This window comes from Pithys albifrons, chromosome 8 (genome assembly GCF_047495875.1).
Source record: "Pithys albifrons albifrons isolate INPA30051 chromosome 8, PitAlb_v1, whole genome shotgun sequence".
Lineage (NCBI taxonomy): Eukaryota > Metazoa > Chordata > Aves > Passeriformes > Thamnophilidae > Pithys > Pithys albifrons.
Genome location: NC_092465.1, coordinates 17,323,841 through 17,344,470, shown reverse-complemented (window position 1 = coordinate 17,344,470; position 20,630 = coordinate 17,323,841). Strand labels below are relative to the sequence as shown.

At 36.5% G+C, this 20,630-nt stretch overlaps 1 protein-coding gene across 4 annotated transcripts in view; it reads left to right on the top strand.

Moving 5' to 3' along the window:
- The window catches only part of RBMS1 (RNA binding motif single stranded interacting protein 1), a 143,275-nt gene that overhangs the window by 104,824 nt on the left and 17,821 nt on the right, over positions 1–20,630 (top strand). For all 4 annotated transcript variants that reach the window (XM_071561627.1, XM_071561626.1, XM_071561628.1 and 1 more), the window contains exons 4-6: positions 1,138–1,229; positions 12,698–12,855; positions 15,861–15,940. In XM_071561627.1, the coding sequence (XP_071417728.1) occupies positions 1,138–1,229; positions 12,698–12,855; positions 15,861–15,940 (330 nt within the window). The remainder of the gene's footprint in view (positions 1–1,137; positions 1,230–12,697; positions 12,856–15,860; positions 15,941–20,630) is intronic.

Below are 20,630 nucleotides of genomic sequence, written 5' to 3'. Positions count from 1 at the left end.
AGTTGTTTTTCCCAAGTTAAGAACTTTAAAGCTGGTTCAGTTATATCATTACACAACTTTTTCTTAGTATAGATATATTGTAAGAAAATACTATCTTATTTTGAGGAAATATTTCCATTTTCTACTCCTTTAGAGGTTTTTTTTGTTGCTGAGTTTTTAATTTGTTTTCTTTTAACCCAACTTTAATGTTGGAAAGGGATTTCATTATTACTTGGTCAGTTCACTGGTGGAAAGAAAGGGGACTGAAAAATGCACAGTGATGTTTGCAATAACATCTAGTGGAAGTAACTTCCAAACTCTGACTGCCTTTTGGTGAACCTTGAGCATCCAGTTCTCTGGTTGCGTTAAAAATCCCAGCCTGTGAGGTCAGTGTCTGTTAAGGCCAAGGTATATTGGTGTTTGGACATCCTAGAATCCATTAGTTACATATTATTGTTCAGAGTAAGAAGGGAAGTTACTGCAAATATATGGATTTTGTTACAATGAACTTTTGGTTTATTTTAATATTTAAAGATGGCATTATATGGCATAGAAAATGCTTTCAGGAAATTTTTTCATGTTTTTGTTTCAGCAACAGTGAGAAAAATCATTTGCTTTCCCAGAAGCTGGGTTTTAACTCACTTTTTAAATTTAACCATCTTTTATGTATGTACAACAAGGTGACTAATTCACCAAAAATTGAGTAGATACATGTCTTTTAAACTAAATTCCTTTCCCAGTTCTGAATAAACTAAATGTGATTTAGACTTACTCATAATTTATTCAAACTGGATAAGAATTTAGTTAAAAAAATAGCAGATGATGCTTTACTTGGTGATGTCTATGAAATAAGTTGCTGTCAGAAGATATGCACCAGATACCACAAAAAAAAACCACTATAGTGCTTGTCAGCAATTTGGTCAAAATTCTGGTAATAAGTGGGCATGATCCACTAGGGTAGATCCCCACCAATTCAAGGTTCAAGAACTTTGCTTGTCGTTTTTTTGGGACTACACAAAGAACTTCGGGTTCAAATCATCCCTCCTGAACAACAAGTAAATTTTATTAAATAACCATGCTAGTAGCACAGCTGTTTGATATGAGATGTTTGATTATAAGCTGGTTGCTCTTTTGTTAACCAAATGTTTTCTTTTCCAGGTTATGGATTTGTTGACTTTGACAGCCCAGCAGCTGCTCAGAAGGCGGTTTCTGCTTTGAAGGCCAGTGGAGTCCAAGCACAGATGGCAAAGGTGAGTTAAAATAAGCAGCTTATTCATGCAATAGGTTGTGAAGATGAACAAGCTTCTATGTTAGCAGAACATGGGCAATGTGGAGTTTCAAGTTGCAGGTCCTTTACAGAAAGCACAGTCCCCAAGCCATGTGATATACTGAGGTAACAAAATTAAGGCTTTTAACTGCCATATCCTAGATCATCTCAACTAATGAAATAAAGAAGCGTAGTGTGGTCAAATCTCCAAACTTATCTGGTTGCATTTATCAGTTTATTCATGGTAGTATTTTCCACTGGCTTCATTAAACGAAAGTTTAGCAATAATTTGTAAGAACTACAGCAGACTTAATGAGTTAGTTTACAGCAAAAAGGGATGAAAGGTTTTATACATTGCATGCCTGTTACTGTGGTTAGCAGCATTGCAATTTGGGGATGAATTTTTAAGCACAGCAAGGCAAAATTTAACTTCTGGACTTTGTTTCATACCTTCTAGTATTTTTTTCTGTTAGTGTGAGTAAAATTCAAATCTGACCATTCATGATAGATGCCTTGAATTTCTTAGCCAATTCTTTGATAAACTGTTTTTGCATCAGGGCAAACCCAAGAATTATTAAAAAAATAAAGAAATAAGATCTATTTTCTTTTCCTCTAATTTTTATTGATCCTTGTCTCGGAGTCAGGTTATTAGCTGAATGTCATCTTCAGAGCAGTGCTCTTTAGGCATGAGGCTCTCAAATTTATGAAATTAGGGAGTTGGTACATTAGTAATGACTTTGTTGTGCATTCTTGTTGGGTCAGATGGCCTGGTTCCAAAAGAGTGCCATAAAGACCTCTACAAATTTATTTATTAAAAAAAGTATTACCAATATAATCTGTTGATATAATTTTGGTATCTCTTAAGGCAAAATTTTTTATTTTCAAAATTGTATTCTAAAAAATAAAATTAATATCTAGTAATTAACTGGTAATCTTAAAGGCCTTTTCATTAGTCTGCTGCAGATTTAGTAAATCTTTTATAGTTATCCATTAGGTACAGATTTTTTTCAGATGAGGTATTTTCCACAGCTTCTCAGCTGAAGAGAACAGTTAAGCTAACAACGTAAATGTCTTCGGATGGATTCCAGCGTAACAAAATGGAAACCATATGTTTCATACGAAATGCGTGTTTCATTTCAGCCATGGCACAAACGTGCATGCTTACTAGAAAACACCTGGGGTTTTTTCTGTTTATAAGGTTTTATGTATTTAATAAAGGCCTTTTAATTACTCTTTAGGTTTTAGGTAATCACTTTAAAATATACACTACATTTTTCAAAGCCTCTGTCTGCTGTCTTCTGGATGTGATGTCTAGGTAGGAGGGGCAAAAAGAGAATGTGTGAAGTCATGTAAATTCATTTTCCTAATGAGCTTTGATGTCTGATTTAACTGTCTTCTCAAGTAAATGGAGAAATTCTAAAAATTAACTGTAGCAACCTATTGAATAGTTTCTTGATTTTTTTCATAGGATATATTTCTGACTCATTTCCTCTGACAGTTGCAATATTGTTAATATTTCTTTCTTTTAGCATTAATGAAAAAATGTGTACCAAAATACCCAACAGTACTGACTCACTTTTCTGACACTGTGTCAAGCCTGGTGACTGTGGGAAATCTGTGACTATAAAGTTTGAATTCCAGTGAAACTTGTTCTGCTTCTTAACACAGGGAGAGTGTTTGAATTAATAAAGAGACCAACCCAATGAACAGTACCAAAACACAGTCACTAACAACTACATGTTTAAGTGCTTTGATTTTTGTCTATTTTGAGCCACTGGATTTTTCCCCCCTGTACTTTGTTGCTCTCCTTTTATCTGAAAAATCATATCTCCACCTAAATGCTCCAAAGTGGGAATGGCCAGTCGCAGTCATTTTAACAAGATTAGCAAATCAGACTCTTCACCTGCAAGACACCATAAAAGTTGGTGTTTGTGTTTTGAGTATTTTATTCTTTTTGCATGTTAACCACCTCTTGGTGGTGGTCTTGCAGTGAAACTCCTCAGGCTTAAGCCATAGTGTCACAGTTAAAGATTTGGAGGACAGTTTCTTGGCTGTCTGGCCAATCAGTTTCCTTACTGACCACTGCAGCTGCTTCAGTTTCAAAGAGGAAATACATGCCTGTTGGCAGGATTTACCCATGGGAAGGTGTTAAAATTGCTCTGTGCCCAAGGTGACAGGCAGCAGCATGACTCCTCAGTATTCTCACCCTCCTCCCAGACACGCTGGTGGTTCCTGACCCAAAGCAGCTGAAGGGGAAGGAAGATGTTATTGCTGAGGCTGCGTTCTGACTCTGCCTGCTGTAAAGCCCTTTTGTGATGTCCCTATATGTCAGCAAGGTCATCTGCAAATCCTGGTTTAGTGGAAGTGGTTCAGATTTGTACATATTAAATTCTTTGGGTTTTGTTTTGTAGAGATAACTTCAAATTATAATTATGTTGGTTTTATTTTAATGATTGATTTTAATGATGAAATATTATTGTTGTTATTATTTTTGAGTTTTTCCTATTTGTGGGTTAAGATTATGCTGCACATAGCAGTCTGCTTCCAAGATCATCTCTCTTTAGAAAAATCAAATCCCACCTGCTGGGATTAAAATTTATTAGTTTATTGTTCTTGCTCCTAGAGGAGTGCTTGCATTGTAAACCAATAATAGTAAGTTCAAAAGCTGTGATTTTGCAGAGCTGTGCAGTCTTAGATAAGATCAGTAGTAGTATTGAAAAGCTCTGATCATTTTTTTTGTTTGAAAAGTTATGGTTGCTGTCAGAGTGATTTTTCTGAGAACTGTCTTCTCTTCCCAGCACCCCACAGGTAAGAGTGGGATAACTCTAGGTTTCCACACTGTTCAGAGAAGACAACAGGACTTGGTATAGGAAAATAAATGCACACAAAAAATCTACTCTATATTTGCGTTTTGAATGGTTATTTTAAAAACTGAGACTCTATAAGGGATGATTTAGGAATGGTGAGGTCTTAATACTATGGAGATATGAGACACCTAAATTCTTCTAGGCTTTTGACCTTGAGTTTAACATAAATCATTCAAGTCACTACTCAGACCAAGTTCTGTCTCATCAAATGATATTAGATAAGTTCACCTGCAGTTACTTAAGCAACTATATTTCACATGGAAAGTTGACTTTAATTCTTATTCTTCTGGGTGTAAACTAATATGTAAATATAAAAGCTGTTTTTTAAGAGCTACTGAATAAGAATGGTTAATAAAACCCACAGTTCTTCCCATCTTTCTATCTAGCAACTTAAACCAGTAAGAGAATCATTGTGTTTGCAGCCCAGATAAAGTTAGCAAGAGAATATCTACATTATACTGACAGCAATGTAGAGCTGCACAAGCCTGCTAGAAGACCAGTCTGGCCCTGGCAGCTCAGAGTTCATCGAGTGTTAAAAAACTCCCTTTCTGGTGTGGCAGTGACATTTATACAACCATATTGTCCAACCTGTGGTAACTTAGCAGATTTCTGAGATAATATAGGGAAATCTATATCCACTTATACCCACTAAAACTGTTCTATATATGGAATTACCAATTTTTGCAAAGAGCTTACAGTGTACTTTTAGGCATCACAAGAAGGGTTAACGTATGTTCCAGCATTATCACAACTTAATTTCAACCATGGTTTTAAAATTAGTCTAGTGTCCTCCCTTTAAGATGATTTAGCTGTCCGAGTCCAACACAACTGCTGTAGACTCTATGACTCTGATGCTCCAGGCTTTGTTGTTGAAGGCTTCTTCTTCTTGTATTTCCTCTATTCTCTCTCTCTTCATGAGATTTTTAGTTCTTCTATACTGTACAACTTTGCTGTAAGATTGTCAATATAATTTATAGGTTGAACAATTGATATTCATTATTTTCCAGTTTATGTTCTCCTGATGTTTTTTTTTTTCATACAGAAGCACAAACTTACCTTTACTAAACATATACTACTTATAATAGAAGTCATGAAAGTAGTCTAAGGACATGGAAGATTTCTGTGGTCAAAGAGACTTGTTAATTTGAGCCAAAGAATGCTGCTCCCTGTACTTTTATGCATTTCTGGGGGAAGACTCCTTGTTTATCCATTCAAAGATTTCCCTAGACTGACACATTTTTAGGATTTAGGACTCCAGATTCATAATGTTACAATTTCCTTCTCTTGAGGATGTCCACTTCTGCTGACAGTCAAGCGTGGTCCTCCTTATTTTGTATTAGTTCTCACATAAACAAATCACTACATGTTTTCAGGTATTTTAAGCTTGTGAAAAAAATTAGGGCCATCTTAAGAATTGTTTCTTATTCAAACTGTGTCAGAAGGATGCCTGTGCTAACAATGTAAAGTACATTGTCCTATCATATACTGACTTCCGCTATTCTCAAGATAGAATTTCTATTTTATGAAACTCATTACATGGGGATGGGTTTTAATTTGTGATGAATATGAGCCTATTGTCTGAGTTCATGTTAATCCTCCAGAATCCAGAGATGACCCGAATTTGTAATCTTTATATTTTCTGCTGATGGTTACAAAGATAGAACTGTTATGTACTCTTTCTTTACTAAGTTTTTATATTTTAACTTACTGTAGGTGAATATTTTGCAAGCATATTTGAAAAATGAACTATCACACTATGCAGATTGTGAACTTGGGGAGGGAAAAGCTGCTTAGCTGCTTGTCCTCATCTCTGTAACAGAAACCAAGGCTTTCCCACAGCTATTAAGCATTATGTATTAAAGGCAGTTGCTGATAAAGAACATGATTTTGAGTTAGCAAAAATGAGAAACAGCTAACTTTTTTGAGGTTCAATAATGTATTGTGTTTTGTACTTGTCTTCACTGTGACAACCTTCTGGAGAATTAAGTCAGTTTTCATTCCTACAGGGGAGAGCAAGAAAATAAGTTTGGGTTACCATGGTAGCTAGTGCACTTAACCTAACTAGAGAAGGTAGGTGTTGTAGTTTGGGATTATTATGTAAATTCTCTCCCCTGCCACTTAACTGCCCAGGCCAGCGGTTAACAAAAGAAGTAGTTAACTGTTGATGGCTGGGGTGGGGGCAGGTTTGTCTCTTTTGGTTTCTTTTTTTTTTGGATTTCTCGGGAGTCTTGGCTCGGCGGAACGGGGGAGTGGGGGCTCGAAGGAGGCAGGCTGCTCTGCTGGTTACTGCTGGGGATTTTTTCCTGGCTATCTTGCCGCTGCCCACCTCGGACTACTTTTCGTGCCGCGCTGCTGTTGCTACCTGCCTTGGATTTGCTGCTGGTTGCTCGTACCTTTTCTGCTTCTTGGACGGGGAACACAGGGGGAAGAGACTGAGTCCATCTGAAAGCTCACTGCTCGTCTGTTTCGCTGGAGAGGGACTGAAACTCACTCTGCAGCCAGCCGGGCTGTGACAAGGACACTTAAGTATAACCTTTTCTCCCGGAGAAAAAAACCTGCTGGGTTTTGTTGTTGTTTTGTTTCTTTTGGTTTGTTTTTTTTTCCTTTCTTGTGGTGTTGGGGAAGTGGGTTGTACTAGTCTGTTTACATATATATATATATATAGCAGTTATCCTTCTTGTATTAAAATTCCTTTTCTTAAATTTGATAAAGAGTGGTGTGATTATTGTGGAGGAGGCCCCTCCCCTGCTTGTGGGTAAAACATTTTGGTTTTTTCGCCTCAAACCGAGACAGTAGGCATGTTGGAATTTTTTTTATTCTGCATCTGGGCTTCTGAATGCCAAAGAACAGATGACAGGCAAACTGGAGCTAACTCAAGCAGATTTCTACAGCAGTTTTTAGTAACTGTCTTGTAAGAAAAGGTTTGATTTTACCTAATTTGTAGTACTTTTTGTAGGTAATCACATTAAATCCTACTGTAATAGGCTTTTTAAAAATATAATGAATTTTCCCCCTTTTCTTTGTAAAAGTTCTTAAAAGTCAGTATAAAATAAATTGAAGGTAAGCCGAATTTTGCTTACCTGGAGGCCAAATAATTATCACTTCAGGAATTGCATGTGCTTTATTAAGACAGTTAACAACCAGTTGCCCTGAGTACACAGCTTCAACCCACAAGTCTTATCTCAGTTGCGAAGTACTGCTGTGGCTTTGTCTGACAAGGGTCTGGTGCCTAAACCGTGGTGGGTTCATTCAGAGCTTCCCAGGGTGTCCTTCTATCAAAGTGAAAACAAGATTGCTGAGGAGTAAAAGAGGAAAGCCTTAATGCAGTGATAGTCTGATTACAACTTGATCACAATACTTACTGTAGTCAAATTCATCTTCTTAATACAGATGTGCCTGTGAAAATGTACTAAAATGTGTAGCTTTTGAATCATATGCAATTCTGGAGAACAAGTGAAGATTATGGTAGAGATTTTCCCCTTGAATTATGTTGTTAACAGTCTGTGGTCAGACAGTATTAAAACTGTGGCTAAAAGAGACATATTTCAGTGAGACACTGGCCAATTCTAAATTTTAAAGTAATTTCTATATGAAGGCAGACAAGCATTTAATCCCTTCCCTATCAGCCAGAGGATCTTGCATGCTGTGAGCAGTGCCTAGTCACATGTTTCTGAATGGCTATCTGTTCACTCTGACCTTACACAGAGCAACAGAAAACAGATGTCTTACCATTTTGCCAAGTTTCTTGCTTGCAATTTAGGAACAATTCCACATGCACAGGGAGGTTTTTGTTAATTTCTTTCAGATGATGGTAAAGCACTTTGCATTATGTAGGACTTCTGATACCTCTTTCTACCGAAATAAATCTTAAGGATTGATCATTCCTATTACTTTCATAAGAAATGCTGTATCTTATAGTCACCTTATTAGGTTAGTGCTGAAAATGCTCTTTAGGAAAAAGAAGTGCACTACGCTGCAAGAGCAGTATTCTGCATCTTTGTACTATTACATTCTGCTAGAGAACTTCTGGAGATGCAACTGAAGGTGCTTGGTGAGAAAGGACCAATAGAAACCTGATGACTTGAATTGCAAAAAAACAAGGCTTTCTAGTTTCCTTGGTAATATGGATACTTACAGTGGCCAACAAATTCCCTGATGTTCCCCATAATCTGAAAATATTTAGCATTTTCAGTGCCTTTCAGGACCTGATGACAGTACTGTTAACTGAGGAGAATCCTGCATAAGATAGGAAGACTCTAAAATTAAGCAGTTTTCCTAAATTGTGTAGAGTTACATATACATGTATATGTATATGTGGTGGTTTATATTTCAGTGGTGTCTTGCTGCCCAAAGTAGGAAACTTTCCACAGACTTTAATAAATATTTTTGATAATTCCTATGAAATAATGCAAATAATTTCAAGAGATTTAAGATTTCTGAGGTGAAAGAGGCTTAAGTACAGGAAGAAATGCTTACCTTTAAAGCTATTAGAACAATTACAGTGTATAGGCAAGGCTTGAGCTGAGTTATGTTGGAAGGTATTTTTGCCAATTTCACTTTTTCTGCTTAATTTCAGAAGAGAAATTAAAAACTCAGGTATCAAAGGAACTATTTTCTCTTCTGAAACAGAATCGTAATAACCATGTGAGTTAAGCTATGGTGACAAAGCTTTCACTGAGGAAGGAAGTCACAGAACTTAATGTATCAAACTCATGCTTGCCAGGGAGACAGAGGTATGCGTTAAAAAGTTTGTCTCTCTCCTAACTTCCTGAATTTTTAACTATTAACCATTTTCCATGCCAAAATCTTGCATAAAAGCAAACATCTGTTTGTGAAGTGCCTTTTGTGGAAGGTAACATACAGACAGATGGGGAGTCCTAGTTGTGGTTGCTATTTGGAAGTCAGCTTGGAAATCCAGCATGTTCCAAGGGGAAGGAAATAACTTGGATCTTACAATCTCCTAAAATGTACCGTGATAGCTGTTTCAAGGTTTGATAGTCTTGTGGACATGATAGAAACTGCATGGTGAAATAAGTCATTAACAGGAGAAGAGGAGGTGTTTTGCCCATCAAGTTTTTCTGCTGCCAAACTATATAAAATTCCAAATACACTTTAGAAAGAGTGCAGTCTTGGTTTGTGTCTAACCCCCTACAGTAGTTGGGGTTGTAAATGAGTGTTTTAAATGAGCCTTTTTGAGACCCAATGACAGCCTCTTTTCTTTTCCTGCAAAGTGAAGAAGTGGATTAAATTAATCTCTCCTGACCCAGTTGAAGTTGATGATCTTTATGGAGCCCTTCCTACTTGAGATATTCTGAGATTCTAGAATTTGTCCTTATAACTGAACTGCTGGTGCTCCCTATGGTGGCTGTGGGTTTGCACCTGCAGTGCAGATACCACCCTGGTGCCCTGTGGAATGTATTTGTTGGCATTTCAACTATTTTGCTCTGGAAGAAATACAGATGGAAGAAATTTCAGCTTGTATTCCAGGATTTCGGTGAGACATCCTCATCTGTTGGCAGCTTTTTTGCTTTTCCTTTCCCTCCCATGCCTGCCATCTTTATCAGTTCTAGCTATGGACATGTGTAGAAGTGTTGTCAAACTCTCCTTTGTCCACTGTGGTCTGTATGTTCCGTCCAAAGATCAGAAGCAGAAATAACTGAATCCCTGGTTGTATTCAGGCTATAATAGATTGTGACATGAAGAAAGGGTCAGGAAAGTCCTTTCCAATCAGCCATTCATTGCAGTAGGTCCCTGCGCCCCCTTTTTGGCAAGGAAAGCTCATGGCCTCTCAACCCAAATACAGTGCCAGTATAATGTGAGTGTCTGGTAACTCCTAAGCTCCAATAAGAGCCTGAGAGAAGGGGAATGTGCTCTACCCAGCTACCTGAACAGGCTTCTCTGACATTCTGCACTTTACTGAGTTTCTTTCTCTATTGGATGTTTCTGAATGTAAGGTTTGTTTTGTTTTTTGGGTTTTTTGCATGTAAATTACATTTTTATTAGTGTGAACAAAATGGTGCCTTTTTATCTTTCCAAGTGTTTGACTGTCTAATGAGAGCATTTTTATAATATAATTAATACTTTCTGTTATTGTACAGTAAAAACATTAGTGAATTAGATGGAAATATACAAAGGATCTGATTTCCCAGCTTATGTGCTGTCTTAGGTTATTTAGGGAAGTTTTAGGATATTGCATGTCATACATTTTACAGTTTATAATAAGTACAAAATTGAATATTTTTCCTTTCAAATATTATTTAGAGTTTCAGAAAATCACACTGTAGCTTCAAATGCAATTTGGTAATGCTCCTGACTGAAACCTCTTATAAAGCTTTAGTTAATAGAACTCATTAGAGAAGGAAGTTAAGCCTACATATCTCAAAGTGCAAAACAGAATTGCCTAATGCAGTCTAAGCAGCAAACTAGTTCTAAAAATATGAAAGCTGATTTTCATCTCACATTCCTGCCTGAGGAAATTTGAACTAAATGTCAAGATGTTACTACTGAAATGTAGGTTTCCAATTATTTGAATTCCAAACTTGTATGTGTACTGTATAGATTCAGTATTATTTGGGGGAGGAGGGATGCTTCCACTAAATAACAAAAGGAAATTAATACACAGTAGTCAAATGCTGTTTGTAATAGACTGTAAAGGGGCTTATGAGGGCAACACATGAGAGCTGGAAAAGTTTGTTTCATAAGTATGTGTGACTTTGGTGTGGCTAGGAATTGCAGTCGTATCAGTGGCATGGGCATGCACATCAGGAGGATGTAATGGGAGGACTTTTCTTTCTTATGGATCCTCTGATACTCAGATTTCTTAAAAACCCTTACAGAAAACTTCCAAATGTTAGCCATTTCAAACTGAAGTGAGGCTTGGGTTAAAAATGCAGACCTGAAGGTTTATTTTTAATTTTTGTTAGTTTTTGGAACAATGCCATTCATTTCTGTCCCTAAAAGGTGCACCCCAAAACATACTTCTTTTCTGTCCTAGGGAAAACTAACCCAGACTGAGAGGTGATATCCAAAATAGCAAGATAATAAATTATGCAATATGCTACCAAAGGTACTGAGATATTATTAATGTAAGGGCGGCCTAAGGGCAAGTTGGTATCACCATCCATACAGTATAATCACTTTAACAATTGCTTTAATTCCAGTAGGCAAGTGTTGTGTGTTTGGTTTTGGTTCCTGGTTTGATTCAAACTTCCGTGCAAGTCATTTAGCCCTGTTGTACAAAATGAAAATATAACAATGACTATGCCAACAAATGTGTTAGGACCAACAAATACCTTAGGGCAAGAGACAATGAGCAGAAACTGATGCACAGGAAGTTCCACCTGCATACGAGGAAGAACTTTTTACTGTGCTGGCAACTATGCACTGGAACAGATTGCCCAGAGAGGTTGTAGAGTCTTCATCACTCGAGATATCCAAGAACAATCTGGATACAATCCTGTGGGATGTGCTCAAGGATGACCCTACTTGAGCAGAGAAGTTGGACCAGATGCAGTCCCTTCCAACCTTGCCCTTTATGTGATTCAATGAAATTGAACTTGTTTCAGATGATATGAAAAAAGTCAAACTGAATATCTGCATCCTGCAGAGACTTAGGTCTATACAGGAAGCCACAATGATTACATCAAGGTTTTGCAGAACTTTAAGGGCCAAGCTGTATAGATCTGTGTGCATTAAGAATTAAGAATACATTAAGAATGTATTTCAAGACAGAGCATGGCCAGTGATTACCTGTATGGGAGAGATGCTCCCTAACCACAACTGGAAAATCTGTAGACAAATACTGAAAATTATCAATTTCAACAAAAATGTTTCTTTGACATGACATTACATGGTACATACATAGATCACACAAAATAGATAGCCTAAGGTCAGGGAAATGGCAAAGCTGTCATGACATTTGTCTCTTCCCTAATCGCTCACCTCCTGGCTGCCCTCTTCTCTCATTTTGTCTGTTTCTAGAGAATGTTTTTGAAGGAATTTTGTGTTGTCTGAATGCATAATGTAAAAGTTTGATGAAAACTCAAAAATGTTCCTGTGTGGGAAAGACAAGGGTTTTCCACTCACTTCTGTATCATCCTATTCTTATAGTATTTTGGCAATGTACATAATCTTAAATGCTGTGTCTCATTTTTTCCTCATATTATTTTCAAATTGTCATTCCAATCTTTTCTCTTTTTAATGTAGAACTGATTTTTCTAGCTCTTTCCACCACTCTTGCATTTCCTTGTTTGCTAATTTCTTTCCTCTATCTCATTTTTACTTTTTTTTCCTTTCAGAAAAATCTGAAACATGAAGTTGTAATGCGGACTATGAACTGGTCAATTATTGACCTTTATCTCCACTTAAAAATGTCATTGTCAGCAGTAATAGGAGAAGGAGAATGTCAGGAATGCTGCGTGCAGTGACACAAGATGGAGATTACTAATACTAGGGAAGACCAGCCTTTAGAAAGGGGTCTGAAAAGTAAAAATCTGTGCCAGAACTTATATATAATTGATGGTTTATTTTGTATTCAGAATGTCAGTGGTAACAAGAGTAACAATTGTTTTTAATTCTATTTCAGCAACAAGAACAAGACCCAACTAACTTATACATTTCCAATTTGCCACTTTCAATGGATGAGCAGGAGCTTGAGAACATGCTGAAACCATTTGGGCAGGTTATCTCTACGAGGATACTGCGGGACTCAAGTGGGACAAGCCGTGGTGTTGGCTTTGCAAGGTATGTCAGGGGTGTTAGCCATGTGGCAGTCTGTTTCCTTTTTGTAATCGAGAAGGCAAGAATATGAAAAAAAAGTAGAAATTACTGAAACTGTTCAAGTTTTTAATGATCAGGGAGATCTAGACAGAGATACCCAGCTGTTTTATTTAATTCTTTCTTTGGTAAAGCAAACATAGCTGTGTCTCATTTCGTTCAGATGGCTAAATCTGAATCTATTGCTTTCACTGGACACTATGTAGAATAAGAGTTCACTCTAAACCACTTCCTCAACTTTTCTGTACTTCTCCTTTCTCCACTATCCTGGAACCAGTAAGCAAGAGTTATGCAATGCTTCACAGAGAGTTCTCCTGTGACTTTTTTGACTTTTGAAGTTTGAATGCAAGCCAGGAGACTATAAGGAAGAACCCTTTCTTCCCCACCCCCTGCTTTTTGTTTTCTTTGTTTTTCTTCATTAGTTGCTTGGAGAAAACAAACTCATCATTGCCCTTTGAACACCAGTCTTTTGAATTTTCAGGCTCATTAACATGATGTCAAATGGAAAACAAAATATTTTTATACACTCACAGTAAATCTCATCTTAAAATAATTGACTACTTGGTCCAATATCTCACCCAAATCAACAAGCAAGTATTTTCCATAAATTAGTAGATACCTCCCAAATATTCTATCCATGTGAGTCTACTTTTTCCCTAGTTAATTTTTCTTGGATGTCTTCATGAAAGCTTTTTCTGTGCTTTTCTAATACTTTTCTATTTATCAGTAAGTCCTTTTTTAAACCTAGTATGACAATCAAAATGTAGAAGCTTTAAATTGAAGATTTCTATCATCAAAAGCAGAGGAATGCTTTGAGCAAAGAATTGGAATTCTCAAAATACGGTATAAAATCTCTGTGAAGTCACATACCAGTGATTCAAATGTTCAGTCAATATTACAATAGCTCTATATATGAGCAAATAAGAATCTAAAATTAGTGCACAGAAAATAACTGAACAAATTATATCTCCTGATAAAGCCAAAATTTGTAGGGATTGGTTTTCCTGTGAGTTGGATGTGGGTATTTTACAGCACTGTGATTTTTTGGTTTTTGTTTTTAGAAATGTCTTCCCCCCCTGCCCTCTACTGCCCCACTTTATTTCCTTATCAGGCTGTCCAGTTTCAAGAAGTTATAATAAAGGAAAAAATAGGGTGATACTCATTATCCAAGAATGGAAAACCAGCAAGTTTGGGTTTTACCAAGTTTTATTCTTGTCCCCTTTAAATAAATCTACAAGTATTTGAAATAATTTGGGTTTAAAATTAATTGGGTGGTTTTATTTCACTCATACTCTTGTATTTTATATGTAGCTTTCACTTTTGGTTACTATTAAGAGTAGAATCCAGTAACACCCAAGCTAGAATTCAGTAGGCATTTTGAATTCATTCTCTTCTCCCTCAACTTGCTTACCAACTCTACCTTGAATCAGTGGAATGGTAGAAAAATGCATTTTTTCTAACATAGCTGGAAGTGATTTAGTATCATATGCAAAAGTTCAAGACTTGTGTGTATCCAAAAATTCATTGTATTGAAGAATTTGAAAGAGATTACTTTTCAAGTATTTTCTCAATAGTTTCTGTATTATGCATTATATGTTTCATGTATGCATAAATGTGAAGTTATTTTTATATACATATATGCAGTATACATAACTTACAGAATGAGCTATTTTTGAATAAATACTAATTAAAGTTAAAATTGTGCAAGAAACTTGTAGATATTAAATATAGATTTTAATTTCTTGCCTTTGGGAGAGCTTTATTAGGTTATAAGGAATAATGTATTTTATCAAGTCCAGACTTGTGTCTGAAACTAAATGATATTGTTTGTTTTTATGCGAGACAAAGAAAAATCAGATTTCTTTGATCCAAGAATCCAAAACTTCTGAAAATTCTCTAAAAGGCATTTTTTGAATAATGAGGAAAACTTCTTGTTCAGTCTAACATATTGGTTGTTGTCTATGATTGCATTTTGTCAGTCTGTACAGAAAGGCTATTTGAACTAAAAAGATGCGAAGACTTAGTAATTTTTAGTCCTGCTTCTTTGCTGCTAAGGCCATTGACCTACTTTGTGCATATGAATTACAAAACTTAATGAACAAATAAAAAGAAATTATCTGTTCAACATTACCAAACATGATTTTGCAGACAGCTGCAAAAATATTCTTCTTTTAAAATAAATAGTGTTTTACTTGCACATCTCAGTCACCCATTGCAACTTAGTCCAAGCTGGCAGCTGGGACAGACACATCTCCATTGCAATGTGAGGATGTAGCTGCAACCTCCGGAACCACTCCCAGACTGGCAGTGCCTCCCCTGTAGTCTGACCAGTCTAATAAGTCTAGATTTGACAGCATAAGTGCACAAACCTGTTTGGGATTTTGGATACATTTTCTGTAGCTATCACAGCTATTCTGCTATTGGTTTCTGTTTTGAAGGTAACTTGGAGACAATTAAATAGGAGCCAGGTACATCATTTAATTGAGATGATGTGTATAAGGTAAAAGCTGCAAAGTCAGTTTGGGTTGTTCAGTCAGGCATGTTTATATTTATTACTCCTAATATGTACTGCTACTTCAGAATCCTTTATTAAAAGTAGCATTAACCTTTGTTGTGTGCATCATGGACACCAAGGATTCAGTTATGAGTGACAGTGAGTCAGTCTTTCTGCTTTTTTCAAGACAGCATAAGTACTTTATACTGTAGCTGTCCAAACTGCCTAATTTCTAAGTAAATAGTATTTTTAGTTTGGCACTGACTTTAGTCTCAGAGTGCATAAAATGTTAATGAGTTTAGTTTTACCTTTCTGAAGTTATTTGTTCTTAGAAAACATCATCTCTATTGCTCACACATGGGAAAGCAAGCCACAACACTGAAGTGAGAAAAAGCAAGAAATATGCTTTAAGAAAAATCACAAAGATGGGAATTTGGTTGAGTGCTTAATTTATGTAAATTATTCTTTATTTTCTTAGGATGGAGTCAACAGAAAAATGTGAAGCAGTGATTGCTCATTTTAATGGAAAATTCATAAAGACACCAGCAGGAGTTTCTGGTATGTTACATATATTTCTAACAAGATATATGAATGGGTTATTGCTTATATGCTGGAAGCCTGTTACACTGATTGTTGTATCTGGCTTCTCATTTAGATGCAGGCTTATTGAAATTAAACTATGTCTTGTTGGATGACTGTAATAGTGGCTTGCTTTTAACGCAGTGTATCGCTTTTCTATTGTAAACCTTTTCTAGGAATTAGTAGTGTTCTCTTCTAGCAGAGAAACAAGCAGCTAAGATGCCTTAAGCTAGCTATGCACAAATTTGCATTCCAGATAATCCCAGTTGAAGTTGGGAAACAGATACATGTATCAGAACAGAATTGGACTGATTGTCCATGGACAGGGTTTTTTTCAGAGGCAGAAAATGGTCTACTTTTGTCATCTGTTGATGATTTTCAAAAAGACATTTAATTAGAAAAGAAATAGAATCTGCAGCAGTGCCTGGAACCATTATTCACCAGGGAGCTGCGACTCCCAAGTCAGTGTACATTTTGAGGTTCTTCAGGAAGCTGGAAGGAGGTCAACACAGAATGTTGCTTCTAGAAATACTGTTCAAAGCAAAATCCGGAAAAGTCTACGTAGTACAGTTTTGTTGACACACCAAGTTCCTCATCAGTTTGCTTTTTCAGCACTGTTCTGAGACAAAATGTGTATTCCATAAACACTGGAAAATGAGGAAAGGAAATTTATCGCTACAGAGTAAAATAGAAAGCAAAGAGGACAAGAAAGAAGGAAAGAATACATGGCTGACATTCCGGGCTGCTTTCAGTAACCATTTTATTGAGAATCCCAAGTGGGAATTTTACAAATTACGCTATTGATGTGGTTGCTGAAGCTGCCTTAATCCTGCTGGTGAAATGTTCTCTGTTGTCAGACCCTGTCACTGAGGAGGAGGAAGGTAGCCCTCAGCAGGCACACAAGAATGCAGCTTGTTTAGTAAAACTACATTGCTCCAGTTTGAGGCAGTCTGTGCTTCAGTAAGGATGGGAAGTGCTTCAGAGCACAGGAAACCACTCCCTTTGGCAACACTAATCTAATGCAGGATTTTGGCTTCCCTCGCTGGGTTTTTTGCGGACCCTTTGCATTGGGATTGATTGCTGAGATTATTTAGTTATAACTCTGTTACATTTTTTACTTCGTTACTTTAGTTACACTTGTTACATTATTAATTAAAATGTTACATCCCCTATGTATAAACAGAGAGTAAAGACAGTAAAAAAAACTGTAACAGTACCTCCTATAAGAGCATTGTAGTTTGTTAGTTTTTATTTTCACTTCCATTTTCCTCTTCTCGATGAATGAGCAATCAAGCTTGTCATTCCTGATCATGTTCTGTCTCTGGTGAGCCGTTGCTGAAGCTGGAGTTGCATCCTTATGTGGATGCAGGCAGGTAGAAATGAAAAGTTGCTGCATGGAACTGTAAAAATGATTTTTGCAGTGTAAAGAGAACATTTACCAGAGAAGTGTTATTAATTAGGGACAAGAAATTTACACAGAACTGGCTATTGCCTGAAAGTCGAAACTAAAGAGGGGTCCCAAGATGTAATCCACCTCACAGACTTTAACTTCTAATGCTTACTTGAGCTCTCTGTCTGGAATGGGACAAGAAACACACACCTTCAGAGACTGATGATATCATTGCTGTCAGCTATCCTGGTGATTACAAAGAGTGTCCAGATCAGTCACTCAGAAATAGATAACTAAAGGTCTGAAAGTCAGCTAAGTGAGATGAGTCTCACCTTCCATGATGCTGAAAAAGAGAAAAATAATTAGGTGTATGAGGAAGTCATGAGAACCTTGTTTTTTAAAGACCCTTAATTTTGTTGCGTGAAGTTTCATTGCTCCTTGCAAAGGTTTTTATGGAGTTCAGATTCTTTGTGGAGTTCTTTACCATGCACTAAGCACATGTCCAATAACGCAATCTTATTAGAAAATTCACCTCATGTGTAATAATATGCTGCAGTCTGCCAAAAAGTAGGGCAGAGTCATGGGGCAATTGTGATCCTGGACTATCTGCACTAAGCAGAGTGGGTGTAGTAGGAAACCTCTTGGAAAAACAAAGGTTTGAAAGAGGTTTTCAAATAGATTAGCATCTTTTAGGGATTAGCATCTTTGAACTTGTGAAGAAGTTCAAAGACATGCAAAATAAAAGCATAGAACTGGAACTATGTTTAAGTTAAACATTGTGTCCTAGAAACTTAGCTAAAGTCAGCAAATGGAGCTGACTCTAAAAACACTGTTATCGGGAAGAATAGGGTAGGAGAGACGGAACTGTAATGAAATAGGTGTGGGAGGAAGAACATCTGTTCAACAAATACATGCTTTCATAATGCAGCTTTGTTATTTTAACTAAATTTGGGTTTAAATGGAAGAATGGGTTAAACAGTTACATGAAGCATAGGTGAAACCTCCTCTGGAGCATGAGAAGACAGAACAGAAAAACCTCCAAGAATGTGAGAAGGCCAAGGGTAACACAACATTATCACAAAAGTGTTGACTCAAGAGTTGAGTGAGTGACTGGGCATTGAAGATGCTGAGCAGGCTAAACCCAGATGTAACAGTCTATTCAGGCTTCATTTAGCTTAATGAAATATATTCAATATTTAGTGTGTCCTTGTTTGTCTTCAGTAAAGATGAAGAAAGGTTAGCTCAGAGAGTAATTTGAAATCTGAAAGTAATTTGAGAGCAAGTTGGTATAATCCTAAAACTCCTAGGAGTCATGTGCTAGTTTCACTGTTGGTTGTTGGGGTTTGAATTTTTTTTATGTAAGTTGTTGTAATAGTTGATTGTGTTTTATGGACTATGGCTTCCTCTCCCATTTCTCTCAGAACTTCAACTTTTGTACTTAATGCTCTTTTCAAATGATCATTTATTATGATCGTTATAATTGCGAAGTAACTTTTGCATTTAGTTCTACTTTTCTCCTTAAAGAACTATTTTTTACAGTGAATAATGTGATATTTAAAACTTTTCTATTCTCCTATAAAATGTAAACCTCCTGATGTGAACTGAGGAAAACAGACTAGACTAGTATAAGGAGCCAGATGAGTAGTGAGAGCAGAGCAGCATACTTAGCCTCCCTCCCCTAAAGATGAGACTGATATTCACTGTCTTTTTGTCTTGTGTTGGATCCGTAACGATTGTAGAAATTTTGTGCTGGGCAAAATCATGCAAGGCATCTCTGCCCTATCACAGCAGCACACAGCTGGATGATGATACATGAAAGTAATTATATAAATGATTCTGTAAAGCAGTTGTACTGTAGAATATGTAAGGTGCGTGTAAGTTTGAGTGTATTTGTGTCATATTTAAAATTAAAAATATAGAAGCTGAAAAGTTACAAAAGTTTTATGCCTGTTCTAAAGGCTTTAGAGCCTATTTCTTTAACATTTCTTTTAGTATTTCTTCTACTGAAAATGAACTGACATGATTTTTTTTTAAATGTGTGTAAGTTAGGCAGTATTTTTGCTGAGCAGCCCATACCATTTTTGCTTCAGGAATGGCTGCTTATGGTGATGATCCAAAAATCATAGGTTATCCATGACCCACTCCTCTCGTCCTACTTACAATGAAGGTATTGGTCACTTAGATTCTGTTTTAGGGAAGAAATTGAGGGTTTGAGTGGTCCTGCTCCTGTCCATGCTCTTGACTAGACTAGGAAGGGGTCCACCAGGTGTGGCAGGCAGTACTGTTTGAAACGGTTCTGACCTTGGATATCTTTCTAGTGCAGGGAAGGAGTGCATATGAAGCCTTGAGGCAGCTATCGTCTGTCAGTCATTTTTGAGTGTTTTCTATTTGCTTGCCTTTAGAAAGTATCCAGTACTGAAGATCTTTGTATAGTGAATTTAAGCTAGTTGACCATAAATTTGCATTTCTTAGTTATCTTTCATAGATTCTTTAGAAATAACCCATGAACTACAGCCTGAAAACCACTGCTAAAGAGTATCAAGAGCTCACAGTGCAGATGTTACTCCTGATTGTCACACTGAATGGAGAGGAACCAAAATTTCATTCATTAGATTGGGACCCTAAGATTACCTCACCAAGGTTGTGGGTTTAATCCCTGTATGGGCCATTCACTTAAGAGTTAGATTTGATGATCCTTGTGGGTCCCAACTCAGAATATGTTGTGAAATCTGTGAATTAGTAACTTTTACTGCTCTAACTTCCATAGTTTGCAATTGATGCTTAGTTCTAAGAATCAACACAGGAACAGAAAAGAAAAATACTTCTCAAAACTACTCAAAATAGGCTTCTGTGACAAATTATTAAACCTTGTATGAATTACTAAAGCAATGTAATCCTGAGTATTGTATTTAAGTGGAGACCAGGATAGTGAAGAGTATATATTTAGTTTCTCATTGAAGATATAAAGTGACCCTGGTCTTGGATTATATAACTTTTTTTTTTAGTTCCCACAGTCTTTGGCAAAAGATTATGGCTGTACAGTCTTGCTTTATCCTTAAAGTTATGTTTTAATGTCAGAATTCATTAAGTCCTATATGCTTTGCTCTAGAAAATAAGCAATGAAAGTTAGTAAACAATGCAATTTAATTGAGAACTGACTAAAAGAATACTATTTTTCAGCTATTTTATTGTATTTTTGTCATATCTGAAAGAAGGATTTATTGGAAAGTTGACAAAACTAGCCATGTAAAGTCAAGGCTGTAAACACGAAGTCCAACA